We start from the raw sequence: 22426 nt of genomic DNA on the forward strand, positions 1-22426 counted from the left end.
GCTTTTTAGTTGGAGGGATATCTCTGTCTTGTTCTTGCCTCTGATGAGGCATTCTCTCTCTCTCTCTCTCTCTCTCTCTCTCGCTCTCGCTCTCTCGCTCGCTCGCTCCCTCGCTCTCTTTTCTGACCTTCAAACCACACCCTAGTATAATCTCTTCGCTGAATGTGTTGACTTCCAAGGACCTCTGTTTTCTACCTGCAAAAATCACTAAAGCAAGAAATTACCAACTGTCCAAGTGCCTTGAGGAAGGGAGTAAACCGCGAACAATGCACAAAATAATATAACACACACACACAAATATTACAGGATTACATAAATGGCTCCCACTGTACATAATAGTCTAAAGCTTGCTTCTTTCACTGAAGAATAGATGAGACATATTTCTTTGCCAGTATATTTAGATCAACATCTCCTTTTTCAAACAACTGAGCAAAATAGTATTCCATGATTTATTTAGCCATTTCACGCTTAATGGAGATGTCAGTTTCCCTTAAAAAATAACCCCACACTATCAGTGCCGTACTTGTACACATACCTTTAAGTGCACATGCACGTATTTCTGTAAAAGAGAAACTCAGAAGTGGAATTACTGGACTTACTGGATTGGCGGCATATGCTCTTTATATTTAAATAAATATTGCCAACTCCTTAAACATACTGAGCCAGTTTATACTTCCACAGGTTGTGAGCACGCCTGTTTCTATATCTCCTCACTAATCCTGAGCCTTATCAGTCATTTTCTTTTTTTAAAATCCATTTTGTGGGTGAAGAATTGCATTTCGTTATGATTTTGTTTTGCATTTCCCTAATTACTAGAGAAGTTGAGCATCTTTTGAAGCTTATTGGCCACGTCTATTTCTTCTTCATGATCTTCTCCTAGCTTTAATCTATTAGTTTAAAAAAAATTCTTTTCTTATTGATTCTAAAGAGAATGCACTTTTCTATTTCACGAAATTAAACCTTTGTCTTAACGTAAGTTACAATTTTTTTAAATTCCAGTTTGTCATTTATCTGTCAGCTTTGTTTGTGGTTGTGATTCTGACTTAACTGGTAAAGGGTGGGAAAAGTCAGTAAATATTTCAAAGCTCCATAAGATAATTCTAATCAGCCAGGGTTGAGAACCACCAGTGCAAAGAATAAAACACACAGGGACTGGGAACCAGAGAAAGCTTCCAGGTGTAGCTGACTTAGTGAGCAGTCTTAAGTCACTGATCTATAAACATGAGGCCACTTTTATACCAGCCCTATAGCCTCCCTAGTTTTGCCTTACTTTCCATTTCATTCACCATATGGAGGTGAAAGGGAACGACCAAGTTTCTCTCCAGCCGGACACCCTTCAGTGGCATCCCATTGCCCTTATAATAAAATCCAAACTTCTTCCCCTGACTCCGTAGGTCCTGCATGATCTGGCCCCTGTCTATTCAAATTCATCCTAAGTCACCCGCCCTGTGCTCACATCAGTCATTTCTTCCTGTTCACTCAGGGCCTTTGCACATGCTGCACCCTCCCTTCCCGACTCCCGCCTACCTCTCCTTGCACGGCGGGTGCCTTCTCCTTCTCTCTCCTTCACAACCCTTCAGAGATGTCTAAGAAGACTACCCCACCCCCTTCTCCACTCTGTGCCCTCTTTATTTCCTTCACAGCCTACCACGACTTGTCATTATTTAAGGCACTTGTTTATTTTGTTTGGGAAGCAAGTATTCCCACTGACATGGGGACTCCAGGATATTCCACTGCCTGGCACGTTTTGTGGTACATAAAGGTTGCTCCATCACTGTTTGTTGAGTGATGGAGTTACAGCACGACCCCACCAGTGTTTCCTCCAACTCCAGCCCCTCCCCTTGGCATAGAACAACGGCTGAGGAGAAGAGGATGAGGGGCCCCCCCCGGTCCCCAGGTGTAACTTGTGCTGACACTGTCCTCCCCTATGGCCCGTGCCTCTTGGTCTCCCAGGTGACCGATGTGCTGGCAAATCTCAACAGCTGGTGGGTGCCGGGGCCTCTGCTCCTGCTCGGAAGTACCGGAGCTGGGCTCTTGCCCTCCCTGCCTGCCGCCCTTGACGCCCACTCTGCAGCACCTGGACTCCTCTGTCCTGGACAAATAGCTCCTCTTCCGGCCCAACGTGGCCTCCTTTCACCTCCTGCACATCGAAATGTGCAGAGTGAGGGGAGGGTGAGAACGTTCCCCAGAGGCATTTTGTCTCCCTTCGGAAATGGACTTAAAGCCCCAGTAGAAGGCAGGTATGGTCTCCCCTCAATTTTTCCATTTCCATCACCACATATCTAGGAAAACCCTAGGACAGTTCAAAGGATCCAGATGCCAGACCTTCACTCTGGTCTCTTCAGAAGCCCTAGACCCAGCAAGGGGAGGGGCGGGGCTCGTGGTCTCAGAGGGAGACACCCCACGGTGCTCTGTTATGGGCACAGGGTCTGCCCAGCATTGGAGTGCTATCATCCTGTCCCTTTAGGTGGTTTAACTTGCCAGTCTTGCCTGCGACAAGTTGTCACATCTCTTTACCGTGACAGCATGCAACCCATCCGTCTGGAAAACAGGCATTTTACATCCAGGAGGATGCTGAGAAAATTGGCCACCAAGTACTGCTGGCCACACCTGGCCCGGCGGGAGTTCTTTTTTTTTTTTTTTTTTTTTTTTTTTTTTAAATTATTTATTTTGTTTATTTATTTATTTATGGCTGTGTTGGGTCTTCGTTTCTGTGCGAGGGCTTTCTCTAGTTGCGGCAAGCGGGGGCCACTCTTCATCGCGGTGCGCGGGCCTCTCACCATCGTGGCCTCTCTTGTTGCGGAGCACAGGCTCCAGACGCGCAGGCTCAGTAGTCGTGGCTCACGGGCCTAGTTGCTCCGCGGCATGTGGGATCTTCCCAGACCAGGGCTCGAACCCGTGTCGCCTGCATTGGCAGGCAGATTCTCAACCACTGCGCCACCAGGGAAGCCCACCGGCGGGAGTTCTTGACTAGGAGATGGCATCGGTGGGCGAATCTACACGCTGCTTCCAGGGGACCACAGACAGGGTTGTGGGTATGATGACTGGGAATTTGTCCCTTGACCTGAGCCTTTTCCTGTTAAATCCTGGGTCTTCTGAGAAGGGCATCCATATGAGAGAGCCAAGGTTTGCCCTTTGGGATGCAACCTCTGAAACTTAATCCTTCGCCTTTTACTGAAGCCCAGTAGATTTCCTGGTATAACCCACAAGGCGCCCTAGTCCCCAGGGGACAAAACATTAATTACCTGGAGAGGCCCTTGGGAATATGGCCTTTGTACAATAGTGAGTAGTATCAGTCACTTCAGCTTATTTCCAATTCTAAACTGTCACACAGTCCTAGGGGAGCACAAAAGAAGTGTCACCAACACACCCTGTACCTCCTACACTCCTATTCACCACCTGCTTAAACCTTCCTTAGATTAGCTACTCTACAGCCCTTCGCTGGGGCTCTGGAGAGGGTCCTAGCTCGACCTAAGGTTATCCTGTGCCCCACTGTGAATAACGTCATCACTCCCAGGCCCCTGCCCCCAAATTCCTGGGCTCCAGTGGGTCATGGAATTTATTGTTTTAAGCCTAGATTCAGTGCTCTGGCTTAAGGCTGAAAAAAATTTTTTTTCACCCAAAATAAAAATAACTTTACTGAGCCTCATAAAATGCATATCGTTTCAATTGAATTACCTATCTTATTGAATAAAGGGACTGAAGGAGAAATCTGGGAATGCTCATTAGCCACTAAAATGTCAAAGTTCTGCTTTCTGCGAGAAGCAATAACGAGGAAGCAGTTTTGCTGGCTTTCATACAGAAATTAGATCTGGACTCTCCCAACACTAGGCTGACTGGTGATAGCCCTTTACTGCTTTCCCTCTTCTCTTGGTAATTACATCCACCCCCTCGGAGTCAGCTACTAACTGAAGATGACGGCTGTGATAACTCTTGGTCCTTATCTTCAGCCAAAACCTTTCCAGATCTCTACATGCATGTCCTGTGGAAACATCTGCTCAGCATGTCCAAATGACCTCATCCCCTAAGCCTTTGGAATCTGCCACCATTACAACTGTTGCCTGGGTTCAGACCCTCTACCCTGGCATCCTCAATCTCTCTTACTGTACCCACCCCATACGGCATTCTAGCCCCTTGATTCTGCAGCAGGGTGGGTGTCTGTGCCCTCCCTGTTGTCTCCTCTTCTGCCAGAAGCCCCTCCAGGCTGCCCAGGACCCCCATGCTCCCACGTCTCTGCCCCGGGTCACAGTTCACTCGTCCAGGGTGCGCACACAGGCAAGCTGGACCACCTGGACCCCTACTCCATGATCCAAACTGGGTCACAGAAAGATGATTTCTGGTGGAGGGAGGTGTAAGGATGAAACTCTAGAGAATTTCACTGCCATGAGGAGGAAACGAAGCCAACATGTAAAGTCAGGAGATGGAAAATCATCTTGGGGATATTTGCATTTTTGAGGCTCAGATACATCCCTGCCCTTCCTTGGTTTTTGTAGGTTTGTGTGTTTGCTTGCTTTGGGGTGGAGAGTTTGTTGTTACTTACAACAAAAAGAGGAGAGAAATGTTTTATTTGTCCCCCATCTGCCCCCTGCCCCAGCACCTAACACAGAGCCTGGCACGTATTAAGTACCTGAGTAACATTCTCAACTGCTTGTCTCTCCCTCTAGGATAAATCTTTGAAGACATAAAGCCATGTCCTATTTGTACGCCCTGCGCCAAGCACACTGCTTGATACATAGACAATACTCAGGAATGTTTACTGCCCTTGTCTTCAGGGCAGGAACAAACAGCTGATGTAGAGTAGCGGGGGCCGTGATAGAAAAGAGGGTTGACCTGGAGCAGTATTTGATGGTAGAATCAACCCACCCCTTTGGGACAATATGTGTAGTACGAACAGAGAAAAATCAGCAGATCTTCTGGTTTCTGGCTGCCTGGCTTTGGTAGCTGTGTGGATGGTAGCGCCCTGCAATGTGTAGAGAACACAGGGGAGAAGCATGTTTCTTCTTCTTCTCTCAAGGTTGCCTGTGCTTCTCTTTGAGCCCAAGGAATTTTCCAACACTTCCCACTGTGCCCCAGGGACGTAACTGCAGCCATCCTCACGAACAAACACCTATGAATACCTGCTCTGTTTACAACGTGAGTAGCTATTTTTGGATTCTTGTCAGTTAAAAAATATAGCCCTCACATTCCAAATTATCAGAATTCTAAAAATGAATAAAGGCTTCTTATTTAACTAAAAGTTTTACTGGGAAATAATGGTTTTTAATGTGAAAGTTCAAAATTTTATCACATGAATAAATTCAATTAATTTCACGCACTTAAGGTGCAGACTCAGTCCCTGAGAGACGGGGCTAGAGATGGGACTGCAGGCACATGAGGGTGTGAACAAGTTCCTGCCACCGCATGGCTATGATTGAAACCCATAATTTTCCTGCTTTTAGAGAATAACGAATCTCCCTGGGTGTATTTTCTATCTTTGTTTACATCTGTCATTTGGGGTTCTTTGGAGATAAGTCAATCTACCGTCTCATACGAACAGTATCAATGCTAAATTGAAAAATAATCATAGGCTGAAAGGAACTTAAGGCTGTGTCAAGGTGTGTGTGTGTGTGTGTGTGTGTGTGCGCGCGTGCCTGTGTGTCTTGAGAAAGAAAGAGTGGACCAAGGAGAGACATCCTGAAGAGAGACTCCCATTTCCCAGCCACTTGTGGAAATCTATTTCAGGTCAACTGGGACCAGTTGTGAGTTCTGGCCTTGGGCAAAATTCCTATTTACAGTCAACAAATGAATGGGTGGCACCTTGAAATGGGATGGCCTTAGCTGAATCAATGTCTGATATGGCAATCTTTACTCAGACCAAATTCCCACTGAGGTTCCTAGGCGGGAGCTGACTGAAGGAATGGATGGACCCTTGAACTTTTCAGTCCTCTCATGTATTCGTTAAATGTTCATTTAGTTAAAGAAAAGACAATATTCTCACAGAGTAGCTCTTTGCATTATGATGAAAGTCTTGGTTTGTAAGTGTTTTCATATAAATACAAAATGGCTATTACTTTTTATTCCTGAAGTGCTTATTTAACATGCAAGCTACAAAAGTGAGAAAGAATATTAAAGTAATATTTGGGGGGTTGATGCCATGCTTTGCTAAGATTAAAGAGTAAACTCTTTCCTTCCCTCCAATTTTGAGGCAATTTTTAAAACCCTCCATGGCATGTAGCTGAACTCAAGCTGCCCTTCTAAGACCTGGAGACCCAGGGGCTAGAAACCAAATTATTTTTACCTTAGAGAAATGAACAATCACATAGGTGCACAAGGAGGTTTGTGTAAGGATGGTCTTTGCAGCATTTATTTACAGTAGCTAAAAACAAACAGCAACCTGAAATTGTAATTGTAAATCATAGGGGAATGACTAAATAAACTTTGACTTATCTATGCCATAGAACACAACAAAACAGTTAAAAAAAAAGAGGTGGAACTCAGGCACTTACTAATAAGGACCCACCTCTAAGACATAGCGATAATAAAAAAAGAAAACCCATATTGAACTCTTTTACACTGTTGGTGGGAATGTAAATGGTTCCTCCTTGTGCACCTATGTGATAAGGAAAACAATATGGAGGTTCCTCAAAATATTAAAAGTAGATCTACCATATAATCCATCAATTCCACTTCTGGGTATACCCTCCAAAAAATGAAAGCAGGGTTTTGATGAGATGTGTGCATGCCCATATTTATCACTGCATTATTCACAATGCCCAAGATATGGAAACAACCCAAATACCCATCATCGGATGAATGAATAAAAATGAGGTGGGTTATATATACAATGGAATATTATTCAACCATGAGAAAGGAGGATATCCTTATGACAGCATGGATGGGCCTTGAGAGTATTATACAAAGAGAAATAGGTCAGATGGAGAAAGACAAGTAGTGTATGATATCACTTATATGTGGAATCTAAAACAGTTAAACCTGTAAAGAACCGAGAGTAAAATGCTGGATACCAGGAGATGGTGGGGAGAGGAATTAGAGTGATGCTGTTTAAGGTCACAAACTTATAACGAGCAGTAAATAAAACATAGAGATCTAATGCACAGTATAATAAACATAGTACTCTTGTACTATAATTATGTAATGTGATAAATACCCCATATCAGCCACCATAGTACAATATGTAAATGTATCAAAGTAACACTGTACACCTTAACCTTACACAATGTTACATGTCAAATTTATTCAATAGTAAAATATTACAATCATGCATACTATTTACATTAAAAACACACTTGCACACGTAAAACAATACTTTATAGTTTCTACGTAGAAGAAGGTCTGTAAAGGAAACTTGATAAACTGATAAAAGACTCCCTTGGAAGCGGCAGGGGCAGAATTGGGATTGAGAATGGTGGTGACAGGGGAGTTTAGCCTTTTATGTAATATTTTCATTTTTCACAAAGAAACTGTATCCATATATATTATTTATATAGTTCCAACTTAAGCCCTTGTAAACAATCACAGTATTACGAGGTTAAAACATTTATTTCTTGCCTTGCTCTATTTAGCCAACCCTTCATATTGTCCTAAAAATCAGCGATTCTTCTTCCTGAGGTTTATTTACTCCGGAGGTTCTGTTCTAGCAGAGCAATGGGAGAGGAAGGGTAAACAAACTAGAATCTGAACTAAATTTCCACGTGGAATAAAACAGTTCAGGTGAAACCAAGTCATCTTCAAGGCTGGGTCTTCCCTCCCACAAGACTTCCATAAGGTGACACAGGAGACAGCTTCTTCCTAGCAGATAAACATTTCATGTACTGATCTTTTGTATATTTCAAATCTCCAGCCAGAGGAACAATCGGCCAATTAGAGCAGAATGGAAAATGCAGAGACATTCTCCTGTATGTGGGAAGAAAAGGAGGGAATGGAAGTGAGCTTTGCAGCACCAGGTACCAAGCTGGGGGAAATGCTCTAAAACACCTCGGGCCCCAGAACAAAGTGCCGGTGTGTAAGTTTTCACTCCTCACCAAAAAGAAGGGGCCCCAAACCAAGGCCCCTTCTTTTATGAGAAATCTGACCCCTTAAAGGTAACCCTATGTGACTTTTAAAGTAAACAGATCCGTTGGAAAAACTTTCTCTGCTGGATTTGCGACTTTTCACCTTGTTTTCATCAGAGCTTGTCAGGAGAGTTCAAGAAATGCTGAGAAGGCAATAGAATTGAATTTTCTGTGACAAGCACGGAGGACCCCCCCCCCCGTCACTCCAATATTTATCCTGTGCCCTAAAACTCCTTGAAGGAAACATAAGCAGTGATCTCCTTGACATAGGTCTTGGCAATGATTTTTTTTAATCTGACACCAAAAACAAAATCAACAAAAGCAAAAATAAATAAGTGAGACTATAGCAAACTAAAAAGTTTCTGCTCAGCAAAGGAAGCCATCAATAAGATGGAAAGGCAGCCTACTGAGTGGGAGAAAATATTTGTGTCATATCTGATAAGATGCTGATATCAAAATATATAAAGAACTCATGTATCAATAACTCAACAGCAAAATAATAATTAATAACACTAATAGTAATGATCTTAGTCATCCAGTTAAAAAATGGGCACTGGACCTGAATAGACATTTTCCAGAGAAGACATGCAGATGGCCAACGGGTACATGAAACAGGGCCCCACATTATTAACCATCAGGGAACTGCAAATCAAAACCGCAGTGAGATATCACCTCTCACCTGTTAGAATGGCTATTCTCAAAAAGACAAGAAATAACAAGTGTTAGAGAGAATGTGGAGAAAAGGGAACCCTCATGCCTTGTTGGTGAGAATGTAAATTGGTGCAGCCGCTATGGAAAACAGTATGGAGATTCTTCAAAAAATTGAAAATAGAACCACCATATGATCCAGTAACTCCACTTCTGGGTATTTATCCAAAGGAAACAAAAACACTGACTTGAAAGATATCTGTACCCCCATGTTCATTGCGGCATTATTTACAATAGGCAAGACATAGAAACAAACAACCTAAGGGTCCATGGATGAAAGAATGGATAAAGAAATTGTGTCATATATTTATAAAACAATGGGATATTACTCAACCATAAAAAAGAATGAAATCTTACCTTTTGCAACAACGTGGGTGGACCTTGGAGACATTATGCTAAGTGAAATAAGTCAGACAAAGACAAATTACATACGACCTTTTATATGTGGAATATATATACATGTATATGTATGTGTGTATATATATGTATGTGTATACATATATGTATATATATATATATATACACATGAAAACCAAACTCATAGATACAGAGAACAGATGAACAGATTGGTGGTTACCAGAAGCAGGGAGTAGGGGATGGGAAAATGGATAAGCTGTTTTGTTTTCTTCACTTTAAATAAATTGCATCTTAAGAAGGGGGAGGGGACATTATCGACCACTTACTCTCATGGTTTTCATGGCAAATCTTGCAATTTTGGGTCCAGTTAGATAGATAGAGTGAGAGAGAGAGAGCTAGAGCTAGAGACATTAATGCACACACAAATATATATTTACCAAAGAGAGACAGAGAGATTGATTTATTATAAGGAACTGAGTCATGCAACTAGGGGGGCTGAGAAGTCCCGGGATCTGCCATCTGCAGGCTAGAGACCAGGAGAGCTGGTGGTGTGATTCAGTCTGAGCCCAAAGGCTTTAGAACCAGGGGATTTACCAAAGTATAAATCCCAGTCTGAGGGAAGGAAAAAATGAGATGAGATGCCTTAGCTTGAGCAGTGAGGAGAAAAGGGGTGAATTCCTCCTTTCTCCACCTTTTGTTCCGTTCAGGTCCTCAACGGATTGGACGGTGCCCACTTGCACTGGGGAGGGCCGTCTGCTTTACTGAATCCACAGATCCAAATGCTCATCACATCCAGAAATACCCTCACAGACACATCCAGAAATAACGTTTGATCTGGGCACCCCATGGCCAGTCAAGTTGACACATACAGTTAGCTATTGCAGTATATGTATATATGTATATGTGTAAATATATATATATACCTATCTCTACCTACATATACACACACAATATGAATACATATACTGGGTCTCAAAGTAAAACTTATTTCTTACTGTGGATCGAGTTAAAAAACAGAAAGCCGAGGAAATCCTGACATGGCCCCAGACAAGAGGGGCCAGGTTTTTCTGTAGCTCCCATGACACCAAGTCCACAGCCTGGACTAGGTAGCACCCTCTTGTGTCCCTTGGGGAGGGAATAAAGAAGAAAAGAAAGGTCATGGAAAGGGTTTACACTGGGTCCGTGGATGGTGGTAAGATTCATTTCACATTTTAAAAGATCACGTTGGCTGCTATGTAGAGAACAAATAGAAGGAAGGCAAAAATAGAAACAAATTATTCTTCAGTATTTATGCAGCACCTACCCTGTGCCAGGAGATGGAATAAAGAAGAAAAAGTTGCTGCCCCCGTGAAGCTTCCATTTTAAGAGGAGAGCCAGACAATAAGCAAAGAAATATACATATCTATCAGGGAAGGTATGTTAGGGAGCATTCTAAGACAGCCTTGTGACAACTGTTCTCCTTCTGTTATACGTCTTTTGAGAGTGGACAGAATCTAGGACTTCCTTCTAACCAGTAGAGTTTGGCAAGGTAAGGGGCTGTCACTTCTGTGATTACATTATATTATATAAGACTCTCTTTTTGCTGATTGGAGGGAGAGGTCCTCTTGCTGGACTTGAAGAAGCAAAGAGATGTGTTTCAAACCACCTGTGGAGTGAGCTGTGTGACAGAGAACTGCAGGCAGCCTCTAGGAGCTGAGGACGGTCTCCAGTTAAGAGCCAGAAGAAGGCTCACTCCGCCCCAAATCATACAGGTCCAAGGACATGAATTCTACCAACACCCCAAGTGATTTTGGAAGAAGACTCTTCCCTAGTCAAGCCTTCAAATGAGAATGCAGTCTAGTCAACATCTACATTTCTGCCTTGAGTGAGACCCTGAGCTGAGGACCCAGTTAAGTGTGCCCTGACTCCTGGCATACAGAAATTATGAGACGATACATGTCTGCTGTTTAAAGCTACTAAGCTTGTAGTTACTTGTTATGAAGTAACTGTTAAAAACAGGACAGTAGGCCCAAAATGGAGTCGCTTATGCTAAGCCCCATGTCACCAAACCAAAACAACTTAATTACAACTTCTGCTCTCCCTGAAATGGAATCTTAAACCAATCAGTCAGGAATCGCGTGATCAGCCCTAGTGAGGTCATCTGTCCGATGGACCCCTGCCCTCCCCTAAAGGAGAACCACCTTACAATAACCAATCCTATTTTTGCCTAGAATAACTTCCTTGTTCCTGCTCCCTTCTGCCTATAAAAGTCTTTTACTTTGTACTGTTCCTTTCTATCTGCCTGGTTGGATGCTGTCCAACTCGCAAATTGTTGAATAAAGCCAGTAAGAGCTCTAAAACTGACTCAGTTGAATTTTGGTTTTTAACACCACAGAAAACTAAACCTGAAGGCCCTCATCCAGGGCACACCAATGTGTAAAGGCCAGGAAGTTCCAGGAAGACCAACAAAGAAGACTGAAAGGGACAAAGTGGACACAAAGGGAGGGTCAGAAGCTCCAGGTGCATACAATCTAATCACATTAAACAAGTTTAAATGAATGCACTGCCTGTCGTTTAGGACCGACAGGTGGAGTCATTTGAGATCTGAGAATTAACCACTGGATTTGGCCCCGTGGTGGTTATTAGTGACCTTGTGAAACGCCGGTGTAAGCGTGGTAGCAGGGCCAGAGCCTGATAGCAGTATCTGAGTTTAAAAAATATTTGAATGGGAGCAGTGGATATGAAGAGCAGTGACAGAGGCTGAGTTCTGTTTTGGAGGCAGAATCAAGATAAGGGAAAGGGAGGAATCGTCCCGGGGGCTGAGGCTTTGGTCACTAAGCAGGTGGGGATTCCAGGGAGACCGGGAGAGGAACAGGAGAAGGAGGGAACAGAAATTATGTTGAAAATAAGATGGCTCTTGTGTATTCGTACAGAGCCACGCTGTGGGCAGTGGGACATACGGGTCTCAGCTCCAAGGAAAGGCTAGGGCTCGAAGTACTAACTTCAGTTTATAGAAAGTACTTAAATCAACGACACTGGATGGAATCATCTAGAGCAGTGGTTCTTAAACTGGGGGGTGAGGGTAGGGGGGTTGTTGCAGGGCACACGCAGAGACATTTTGGGTTGTCGTAGCGGAGGGAAAAGGTGCTAGAGGCCAGGGATGCCGCTCAACAACCTACAGAGCACAGGACGGCCCCACAACAAAGAACAATCCAGTGCCAGGTGTCAACAGTGCCCAGGGTGGGCAGCCCTGACCCAGGGAGAACACGGCTACAGGAGAAGACCCAGGATCAAGCTCTAGGGTATTTAAGAGTGTAGAGGCCAGTTAGAGAAGAAGGGTGAGAACGCAGGTCCAGATGGTGGGAAGAGAAACCCAGGACAAGAGGGCACTAAGGAGAGGAGGGGATGTGAGTGCCTAGAGCCCTGGATGCCTGCCTGTGCTTGCTAAGAGAATCTGTGCACCACTGCAAACAGTTCCGGGTTGACACCTGAAATTTTTCATCATAAACTTTTCATCGTAAGTTTACATATTCTTATGGATTAGAGGTTGAAATAGTAAACATTAAAAAATGAAATAGGGAAGGATTGACTTAATCGAAATAAAATTTTCCTCTTACAATTTGAGTTTTTAAACATACCAACAACCTAGTTTTCTACTGTATTATGTACTAAGCCACACTGAATCTGAAAGAAATCAGTTGAAATGCTTGTTTGTGTTTTTTCCTATTGTATCTGGGAACATCTTAATCCCTCAAAACAATATAGTTTAAAAGAATCAGTGTCACTGACCCAAATCGATTCTGCTTTTCTGATTTCACAGCCTTTCAACATCAGCCCAAAATGCTCTTTTTCTAATGCTAACTTTCAACCTTAACTAGAAGGAGAGGAAGACCTAAGGGTGGGAGTCACCAAGATTAACCACTGAAGGAGGTTACTTGAGATGCAACCAATATTTCAAATTTGGGGTCACCCCAAGGCACACAGTGTAATAAGATTTGGAAGGAAGGGGGTGTACTGCTCTCTTGTAAAGTGAGAGAAGGAGAATTGTGATGCCTGACTTGGGCATATCAGGTTTACTAAAGAGCATTAGAGGAGTAGAGGATCTGGAAAGGGACTCCCTTAAAATGATCTGTGCACAGGATTCTTTTTATTTTCAATTGAAGTATAGTTGATTTACAATGTCGTATAAGTTTCAGGTGTACAACACAGTGATTCAGTTATACACACACGCACACACACATATATATTACATATACATTCTTTTTCAGATTCTTTTTCCTTATAGGTTATTACAAAATAGTGAGTATAGTTCTCTGTGCTATACAGTAGGTCCTTGTTGGTTACCTATGTTATACATAGTAGTGGGTATGTGTTAATCCCAAACTCCTAATATATCCACCCCCCCTTTTCCCCTTTGGTAACCATAAGTTTTTTTTTTCTATGTCTGTGGGTCTATTTCTGTTTTGTAAATAAGTTCATTTATCAGATGCCACATATAAGTGATATCATATCATATGATATTTGTGTTTCTCTGTCTGACTTCACTTAGTACGATAATCTCTAGGTCCATCCATGTTGCTGCAAATGGCATTATTTCTTTTTTATGGCGAGTAGTATTTCATTGTATATATGTACCACATTTTTTTTTTTGTCTGCCCTGGGTCTTAGTTGCAGCACGTGGGATCTTTGTTGCCATGTGCAGGATCTTCAGTTGTGGCATGTGGGATCTTTAGCTGTGGCATGTGAGCTCTTAGTTGCAGCACGTGGGATCTTTGTTGCCACGTGCGGGATCTTCGGTTGCAGCATTCAAGATCTTTAGTTGAGGCATGCAGGATCTTTAGTTGCAGCATGCGAACTCTTAGTTGCAGCACATGGGATCTAGTTCTCTGACCAGAGATCGAACTCGGGCCCCCTGCATTGGGAGCACAAATAGCCACTGGACCACCAAGGAAGTCCCTGTACCACATCTTCTTTATCCATTCCTCTGGTGATGGGCACTTAGGTTGCTTCCATGTCTTGGCTATTGTAAATAGTGCTGCTGTGAACACTGGGGTGCATGTGTCTTTTTGAATTGTAGTTTTCTCTGAACATATGCCCAGGAGTGGGGTTGCAGAATCATATGGTAGCTCTAATTTTAGTTTTTAAAGGAACATCCATACTGTTCTCCATAGTGGCTGTACATTCCCACCAATGGTGTAGGAGTGTTCCTTTTTCTCCACACCCTCTTCAGCATTTATTAATTGTAGACTTTTTGATGATGGCCATTCTGTCTGGAGTGAGGTGATACCTCTTGTAATTCTGATTTGCATTTCTCTAATAGTTAGCAATGTTGAGCATTTTTTTCATTTGCCTATTGGCCATCTGTATGTCTTCTTTGGAGAAATGTCTATTTAGATCTTCTGCCCATTTTTATTAGGTTGTTTGTTTTTTTGCTATTGAGCTGTATGAGCTGTTTGTATATTTTGGAAATTAATCCCTTGTCAGTTGCATCGTTTGCAAATATTTTTTCCCAGTCTGTAGGTTGTCTTTTTGTTTTGTTGATGGTTTCCTTTGCTGTGTTCACAGGATTCTTTAGAGAGTTTTCAAGTGCATGTTGCCCTAGTTGGGCAACCACAGGTATAGGTAAACATTTTAGAAGTTATACTGTGAATGAGAAGATGTAGGTCAAAGGAAGGTTTTGTTTTGTTTTGTTTTTTTAAGATGGAAGCTGGTTTGTATGCTGATGGGAACGCTCCCTTAGAAAGGAGCCGTTGATGTTAACTCTGGGCATGGAAGCCTTGAAAGGGTTGGAAGGAATGAATCCTAAACGCAAGGAGGGCCCCCCTGGTGAGAGCTGGGAAACATGCTCCCCCATAATAGTCTATCACGGCTCTTCTCCATCAACCTGTTTTATCTTTAGCAAACACCCTCTTTTTCTTTGTTTATGGTACATTTCTCTGATTACAGTGTAAACCCATGATGACAGGGTCTTTTCCATATTGTTCATCCCTGAATTACCAACCCTCAGGGCAGTACCCAGCACACAGTGGGTGCTTAATAAATATTTGTTGAATAAATGTTAAAAAAAAACAGATTAAAATGGGTACAGATGCCGCTATAGATTTTATCTGATGGTGAGGATAAGGGAATTCCTGCGTAATTTGCTTTTATTTTCTCAAAGTTGACACTAGGCATGAGCTGAGAGTGAAGGGATGTTGTTCAGAAGGGGCGGGGTTAGGTGGTGAGGCAAACCCCTAGGTGGGAAATGGTCATTTCCATTAGAAAGGAAGCAAACCACTGGAGAGATAGGGGAGTTTACAGTCAGGGCTGGGCATCCATTTGAGGTCATGGTACAGCAGGTTGGCTCAGTTGTGTGAATGATTCCTGGGTGTCTGGCCTATGCAGCTGGCATTTGGTGAAGCCATTTATCAAGAAACAAAATGAAGGAGGATAAGCAGATCTTTCAGAAAAGATGATGAATCAAGGTTTGAACATGCTGAGTTTGAGGCACCGGTGGGACATCACCGTGAAATAGCACCAGTAGGTGGTCAGTTACTTGGGCACGGTGGGGGAGAAAGAAGTGGATAGTGGGGGCTTCCCTGGTGGCGCAGTGGTTGAGAGTCTGCCTGCCAATGCAGGGGACACGGGTTCGAGCCCTGGTCTGGGAAGATCCCACATGCCGCGGAGCAACTGGGCCCGTGAGCCACAACTACTGAGCCTGCGCGTCTGGAGCCTGTGCTCCGCAACAAGAGAGGCCGCGACGGTGAGAGGCCCGCGCACCGCGATGAAGAGTGACCCCCCACTTGCCGCAACTAGAGAAAACCCTCTCACGGAAACGAAGACCCAACACAGCCATAAATAAATAAATAAAATTAAAAAAAAAAAAAAAAGAAGTGGATAGTGGGGAGGCAATGGGAGAGGAGCTGCCTTGTGGATGGGAGCTGAAACCAAAGGCATAGTTAAGATCACTACAGGAGAGGGTAGCACGGAAGAGGAAGGTTAACTGAGCCTGGAGGAACACTGATGGGAAATTCTAAAATTCACCCTGATTTGATTTCTCTGCACTTTCATTTACTAGCATCCTATTGCAGCTTATTATTTGAAATGCTGCTAGGGGAAAATTTTTTTGAAGGTAACATTATGACTTTCATACAAATATAAAATGAACACTTGTAAAGATTTTATTTAATTCATTAATTAACAAGGAAGTCAGTAAGATATTACCACCACTTCAAGGGAGAATTCAAAGAGCAGACACATAAACAAACAGGAATGCTTAAAAATATTTGCTTTTATAGATGCAAAACTGGATTCTTCCAAAGGAAAGAGGGGGTCAATTGTACTTCCCATGGACAAAATTCATTTGTATAGCTACAGATAAGAATAATTTGCATTGATATCAATTATCTACAGTTTACAGGATTGTCCATAGCTCAAAGACAAGAAAGGCACACAACACTCCCCCAGAATCGGCCCAGAAGGGTGTGCTAGAAAACACCTATTTTTCCTTTGAAGACTCTATATTCTTTCACGTTTATTTCGAAGTCTTTCACGTTTTTCCCTATAATGTTAAAAAAAAAAAAAAAGAGAGTTATCCTTACCACTTTTATTAGTTGGGTCTGTTATAAAATACACATGGAAGAATATTCCAGTACTACCATACCCAAACATGGGTACAAATTGATTAGGGAGATGAGGCCAAATTTGGGATACCTTAGGATTAATCTTGTCTCCTAGTTAGAATGGGAAATTCTAAGAATCAAACCAAACCACCTCAAATCTACTCTGGAATGTAGTGGGATATCAGTCAAATACAGAAGATGTTGAAATGGTCCTGTCGGCTCACTGCGAGCTTGCCAAGTTGGTTGGAGGCCTGGACCATAATGCTTGTTCCACCCTCACCCCTGTCCCAGCCCATGCCTGCCTTCCTCTTGGAATGAAAGAGTGTCAGACTATATACTCAGCCTTCAGTTCAAGCGTATGATCCGTATAAAAATGGAAACCCTCCTCTCCTGCGGTAGTGAACAAGGATGACTCCGGTTGCTGCTGGAAGATTTCGCTGCTCTAGCACAACAGTTCAGGAGCCATCAGAAGGAGAGCACATTGATGATTACTGGAGAAAATGCTCATATGAATTCCCTGAGCACAGTATTTCTCTTTGCAAGTTTTAAGTGTTCCATGGCAAGTCTGCCAAAAGTGTGAGAAGTATAAATAGGGAAGAGTGGGAAGGAAAAATGGGGACCTGTCACGACACCACTGAAAATAGGGAACTAAGAACTTTCCTGAGATTCAAAGTCAAAGGGGGCTAATATTTACTTAGAAATGGAGTAGCAGGCATGAGCTTTAGAATGAAACGAAAGGCAGAAGAGTGAAATTAGGGAATAGAAGAGAGAAACTTGAAGATAGAAAAATGTGTCAAATTGAAGTCCTGCTCTTACAAAAAGTACAGATCAAAGAATGAGGGAAAAGGGGACTTCCCTGGTGGCACAGTGGTTAAGACTCTGTGCTCCCAAGGCAGGGGGCCCGGGTTCGATCTCTGGTCAGGGAACTAGATCCCACATGCATGCCGCAACTAAGAGTTCACGTGCCACAACTAAGGAACCCTCGAGCCGCAACTAAGGAGTCTGCCTGCTGCAACTAAGACCCAGTGCAACCAAATAAATAAATAAATAATTTTAAATAAAGAAGAATGAGGGAAGAAAATTAGGGTACACTGACTGCTTATTATGTCTTGCACTGATTAGGAACTTTATATCTACTTTTAATTTAATCTTTCAGTTCCTATTTCCTATGAAATAGCTATCTCACTAAAGACGATATTCAAATATTTAGCAGCACAGACGATGAACCAATCAGAAGCTGGCCAGAGGACCCCTGCTGACCCAGGCCTTAACCCTTTATCAATCGGCTCCCCAGGCCACAGTAGGGATCTTGGGAAGGGCTCAAGGCAACAAGGGGACCCGAAGGAGGCTCTAGACAAAGGCCACGCACCAACATTTGCATGAGTGAAATGATGTGTACCAACTGAATATCAGCTCTGAGTGAAACCTGTCCTCTGGGCAGGTTTAGGCTTAATCTCCATCTTCACTTTGTCCTCTCCGTGATGCTGCACTAGCATCAGGGGTCTTCCCTGCTGCTCCTGCAGAGGCCGGAGATAGATGGGCTCCAGGCTAGACATTTACAACCGGCCTCCTGTTCACACCTCCTGGGGTGAGAAGAAGATGGGCTGCAGGCCTGCTGTTCACTACCAGCCTCTTATTTACACTTCCTGAGACAAGAGACAAATGGGCTCCGGGCTACATATTTATGACCAGGCTCCTGTCTGCATTTAAAGATCTGCACTTTGATATAAGAAACAACAATAGGAATAGTGTAAATAACTGGACATTGGACACTTTTATGGCAGGAAGAGAGAGGGGCTAAAGCCTGTTAAGAGATCAAGAGATCACACATTTCCCATCCTTGGGGCAAGGGAGACACTACCCATGCCCAAACGGCCTCATGGGGTCAAAAAGGCAGGGGTGCCAGACCATAATAAGTGTTGCCTTTGCCCATCCCAGACGCCTTTGCGATGAAATCCATCTTGACTGAAGGGTGCATGCTCACCTAGGGGAGGGTCCCAGGACAAATTAGCCATGGGGTCAAAGCAAGACAATTAGCCAAGAAGAAGGGAAAGCCCCAGAAGACTGACCCCTTAGAAAGGATTTAAACTTCCCAAAGGCATGACTCTCCTGACTCTCTCGCTGAGTTTGCCCATGCGTCTTTCCACATGTACTCTGCTTTTCTAATAAACGCTTTACTTTCCTCTATACCTTCCGTCTCCTTGTCAGATTCCTCCTTTCAAGGTAGACAAGGACTGGTGGTTTAAGTTCTAGCCTCTGGCCCCCGTGGTCTAGCGCTTAGGATTCCTGGTTTCCACCCAGGCGACCAGGGTTCAATCCCCTGGTCAGGGAACTAAGGTCTCGCTTCAAGCCACTGCTCGCTCACTGCTGCGCGCGTCCGAAATCACGGCCTTTGGTGGGTAGTGCCACCGCCACAGCCTATGGCTCTAAGTGGCAGCCTGCTCTATGGGGTCTTGGGTGCTACCTGCCCCCTCTGAGGAGGAGAGCGGGCAGCAGCAGGGACCCTCGTTCTCCTTTACCCCCTAATCCCTTCAGCATCCCCACGATTAGCACACCAGCCAGTATAAATTTAGGTACATTTCTTTACTAAAGGCCTGGGAACAATTTCAGGAGGCAATTATAATGAAGGAAGGAAAGAGTTCAAGTTCTAGTTCACTTAGACTTCTAGAGAAGGCAGGGTTTCCCAGACATTTTTACTTGGTCTACCCAGCACCTTCCCCCCAACCCCCATCTTGGTGCCTTGGTTAAGGGTGTGGGCTTTGCAGTCTGTGCTGCCTGGGTTTGCAACTGTCACTCAGTAACCCCGTGGCATTGGGCTAAAAGTCACACCTCTCAGAGCCAGTATTAGAACTGGTGATTTTTATTAGGTGTGATGATGGCATTGGGGGTTTGTTAGGAAATATCTTTTTTCTTCTTTTTCTTTGATGTGTAAACAGAGGTATTCGGGGGAGCAGGAAATGATGTGGTGTTTGCAATTTGTCTTAAAATACATTCCAGGGCTTCCCTGGTGGCGCAGTGGTTGAGAATCTGCCTGCCAATGCAGGGGACACGGGTTCGAGCCCTGGTCTGGGAAGATCCCACATGCCGCGGAGCGACTAGGCCCGTGAGCCACAACTACTGAGCCTGCGCGTCTGGAGCCTGTGCTCCGCAACAAGAGAGGCCGCGAGAGTGAGAGGCCCGCGTGCCGCGATGAAGAGTGGCCCCCGCTCGCCGCAACTAGAGAAAGCCCTCGCACAGAAACGAAGACCCAACACAGCCATAAATAAATAAATTCATTCATTCATTCATTCATTCATTCCAGACCAAAAAAAGGGAGTGGTAGTGCCATGGTAGGAGAACACAGATGATTGTTGAAGCAAGATGATGAATACGTGGAAGAGAGTGAGGTATACTGTGCTCTCCAGACTTTTGTGCACGCTTGAAAATTTTCGTAATAAGAGTAAACAAACCAAAAACAAATAATGAGGCTTTCTGGCTCCACATTTTAAAAAAAATAGCAGGATGTACTTTTCATGATTGCAATTTATGATGATTTTCCAGATAGATCCCACCTCTCATCCTATCCATCAGCTTCTCTAGACATTAGCAGGGAACATTCCCTTTGACGAGACTTGCCAGGCCCAGTGGTAAGGAGTATATTGTTTTGGATTCCAAACCCACATTTTAAAAATGTGACCAGTTTCCTATTTGGAGTAACTTAAATGCAAGTGTCTCATCTTAAGGTGTTGCTTCCCTCTGTCCCACTCCTTTTTTTTTTTTTCCCCAGTAGGCTTGTCATTTCTTTTTTTCACTTTCATTTTAATACACCTTTATTGGAGTATAACTGCTTTACAATGGTGTGTTAGTTTCTGCTGTATAACAAAGTGAATCAGCCATATGCATACACACATCCCCACATCCCCTCCCTCTGGAGCCTCCCTCCCACCCTCCCTAGCCCACCCCTCTAGGTGGTCACGAAGCACTGAGCTGATCTCCTTTCTAAGGACTGTTAGGGGTTAGCGTTATCTCCAAGGAGGAAATAGCCTTGGGAGGAGCAGCTTACACCCTGGTGTACAAAGGCAACGGGCTGCAGGAAGGAAAGACGTGGCAGGGTGAAGAGTGTTTACTGAGGTTTGTGGTTAGGGTTATCAGGGTCTCAAGGAGAAAAAAAGAGAAATGAATCATCATCATTTGATCATGGTATTCACAGCCAGAGGGAGGGACAATGGGAAAAAGAGTAAGGAAGAGAAACACAAAGAAACCGTCAAAACAAAACTGGGATGTACGGGGGCAGGAGGAGGGAGAAAGTCTGAGAAACGGGGGTGGGGGTGGGGGGGGTGTAATCGCACCGATACTGGCCACAAACACAAAAATTTGCCCATTCCTGGTTTAGATTAAAAATGAATATGTATGCACGTGTATTTGTAGGCTGTGTCCCGACTAGGCAGGTGATGAGGCGCTCCTTTAAGAACCTTGAAGACCCAACGTTGCACTCAGACTGCCCACCTGGATCTGAGCTCAACCCTGGACCTGAGAACCGAAGGGCCGATTGCGGCCGTGGCTCTTCCCTCCGCCCTGGAAGAGCGCTGCAGGCAGATTTTTGCCAGTGGGTCGGGAGGGAGCCCCGGAGTCCTCCAGCCCGTGCTCTTAGCGCTCAGCCCCGCCTGGACCGCAGGGTTGGAGCCGGCCCGAGCTGCAGGGCCGCCCTCCGCCGAACTGGGGCAGCAGCACCTGCAGCGCGGCGGCGGCGGAGGCCGGCCCGGTGCCCCTCTTGGCGGCGGCGGGCGGAGACCAGCCCGCGGCGCGCTCGCTGATTGGCCGCGGCGCGGGCGCTGCCATGTTGGCGGAAGCGGCGCCTTCTGTGCCGTGGCTGCGGCCGCCGAGTCCGTTCGCGCAGCGTCCTGCTTCCTCGCCTCGTCCGGGTCTCGGCGCTGAGAGGCGGCGGCGGCCGGCGGGATGGAGAAAAGTAGGATGAACCTGCCTAAGGGGCCGGACACGCTCTGCTTCGACAAGGACGAGTTCATGAAGGTGCGCGCCGGGGCTCCGCTTCCCGAGCCGGCGGCGGGGGGCCTGCCCTCCTTTCGCTCCGGGGCGTCCTCGGGCCGCGCCCGTCCCGGACCGGCCCCCGGCGGGACCTCGCTGCTCTTCGCAGTGAGTCTGTTGGCCTCAGGTGTGGCCGGGGCAGCCCGGAGAAAGCACCACTGTGAAATCGTGCGTAGTGAGCGAAAAGGCCTCGAAGTTGTGTGCAAGTGGTTTTGATCTAAGTGTAAAAGCCCCTGCCAGTCCCCTGGCCAGACAGAAGCTTGTTGACCAGCGCCTTGCACCTAAAAGTACGAATGCATTGACCAAATCTCTGAACCCACGTCCATACCCAGGGATCAGGTATGGGGAAAAGGCACTAAATCGAAAGTTTTTCCTTAACGTTCACCTAAAGCTTCTGAATGAGATATTTAAAAGATGAGAATCTTCTGATTTTGTTGCGGTACAACAAAGCAAGCCATTCTCCTTTGCTAAAGTTGCCCTACTTCTCTTTATAAGGTGAACTCGAAGCTGGTCTGCAGGTCATTGTGGGACATAAACTTACATAAACAGAATAGCAATATAAACCGAAAACTTTTTATGGATAATAAAGGTTCATCAGGCACAGCCTTGAAAATATCCAAGATTTGAATCAGAGCTAGGGGGAACTTTGCATACCTATTTGGTGTAACCTTCTCGGTCTGTACTTAAACTATCAAGAAACGTATTTAT

The 22426-nt window shown here is 44.6% G+C and overlaps 1 protein-coding gene across 4 annotated transcripts in view; it reads left to right on the forward strand.

Annotated features, from left to right (window-relative positions):
• The first annotated feature begins 21526 nt into the window (after positions 1 to 21526).
• COG2 (component of oligomeric golgi complex 2) overlaps positions 21527 to 22426 on the forward strand; it is a 43326-nt gene continuing 42426 nt past the window's right edge. For all 4 annotated transcript variants that reach the window (XR_009005640.1, XM_057530786.1, XM_057530785.1 and 1 more), the window contains exon 1: positions 21527 to 21703. Coding sequence is in view for 3 of the 4 variants with exons in the window: in XM_057530786.1 (XP_057386769.1) it covers positions 21632 to 21703 (72 nt within the window). In the remaining variant the exon portion in view is untranslated. The remainder of the gene's footprint in view (positions 21704 to 22426) is intronic.

The sequence above is a fragment of the Balaenoptera acutorostrata genome, chromosome 16 (genome assembly GCF_949987535.1).
Source record: "Balaenoptera acutorostrata chromosome 16, mBalAcu1.1, whole genome shotgun sequence".
Lineage (NCBI taxonomy): Eukaryota > Metazoa > Chordata > Mammalia > Artiodactyla > Balaenopteridae > Balaenoptera > Balaenoptera acutorostrata.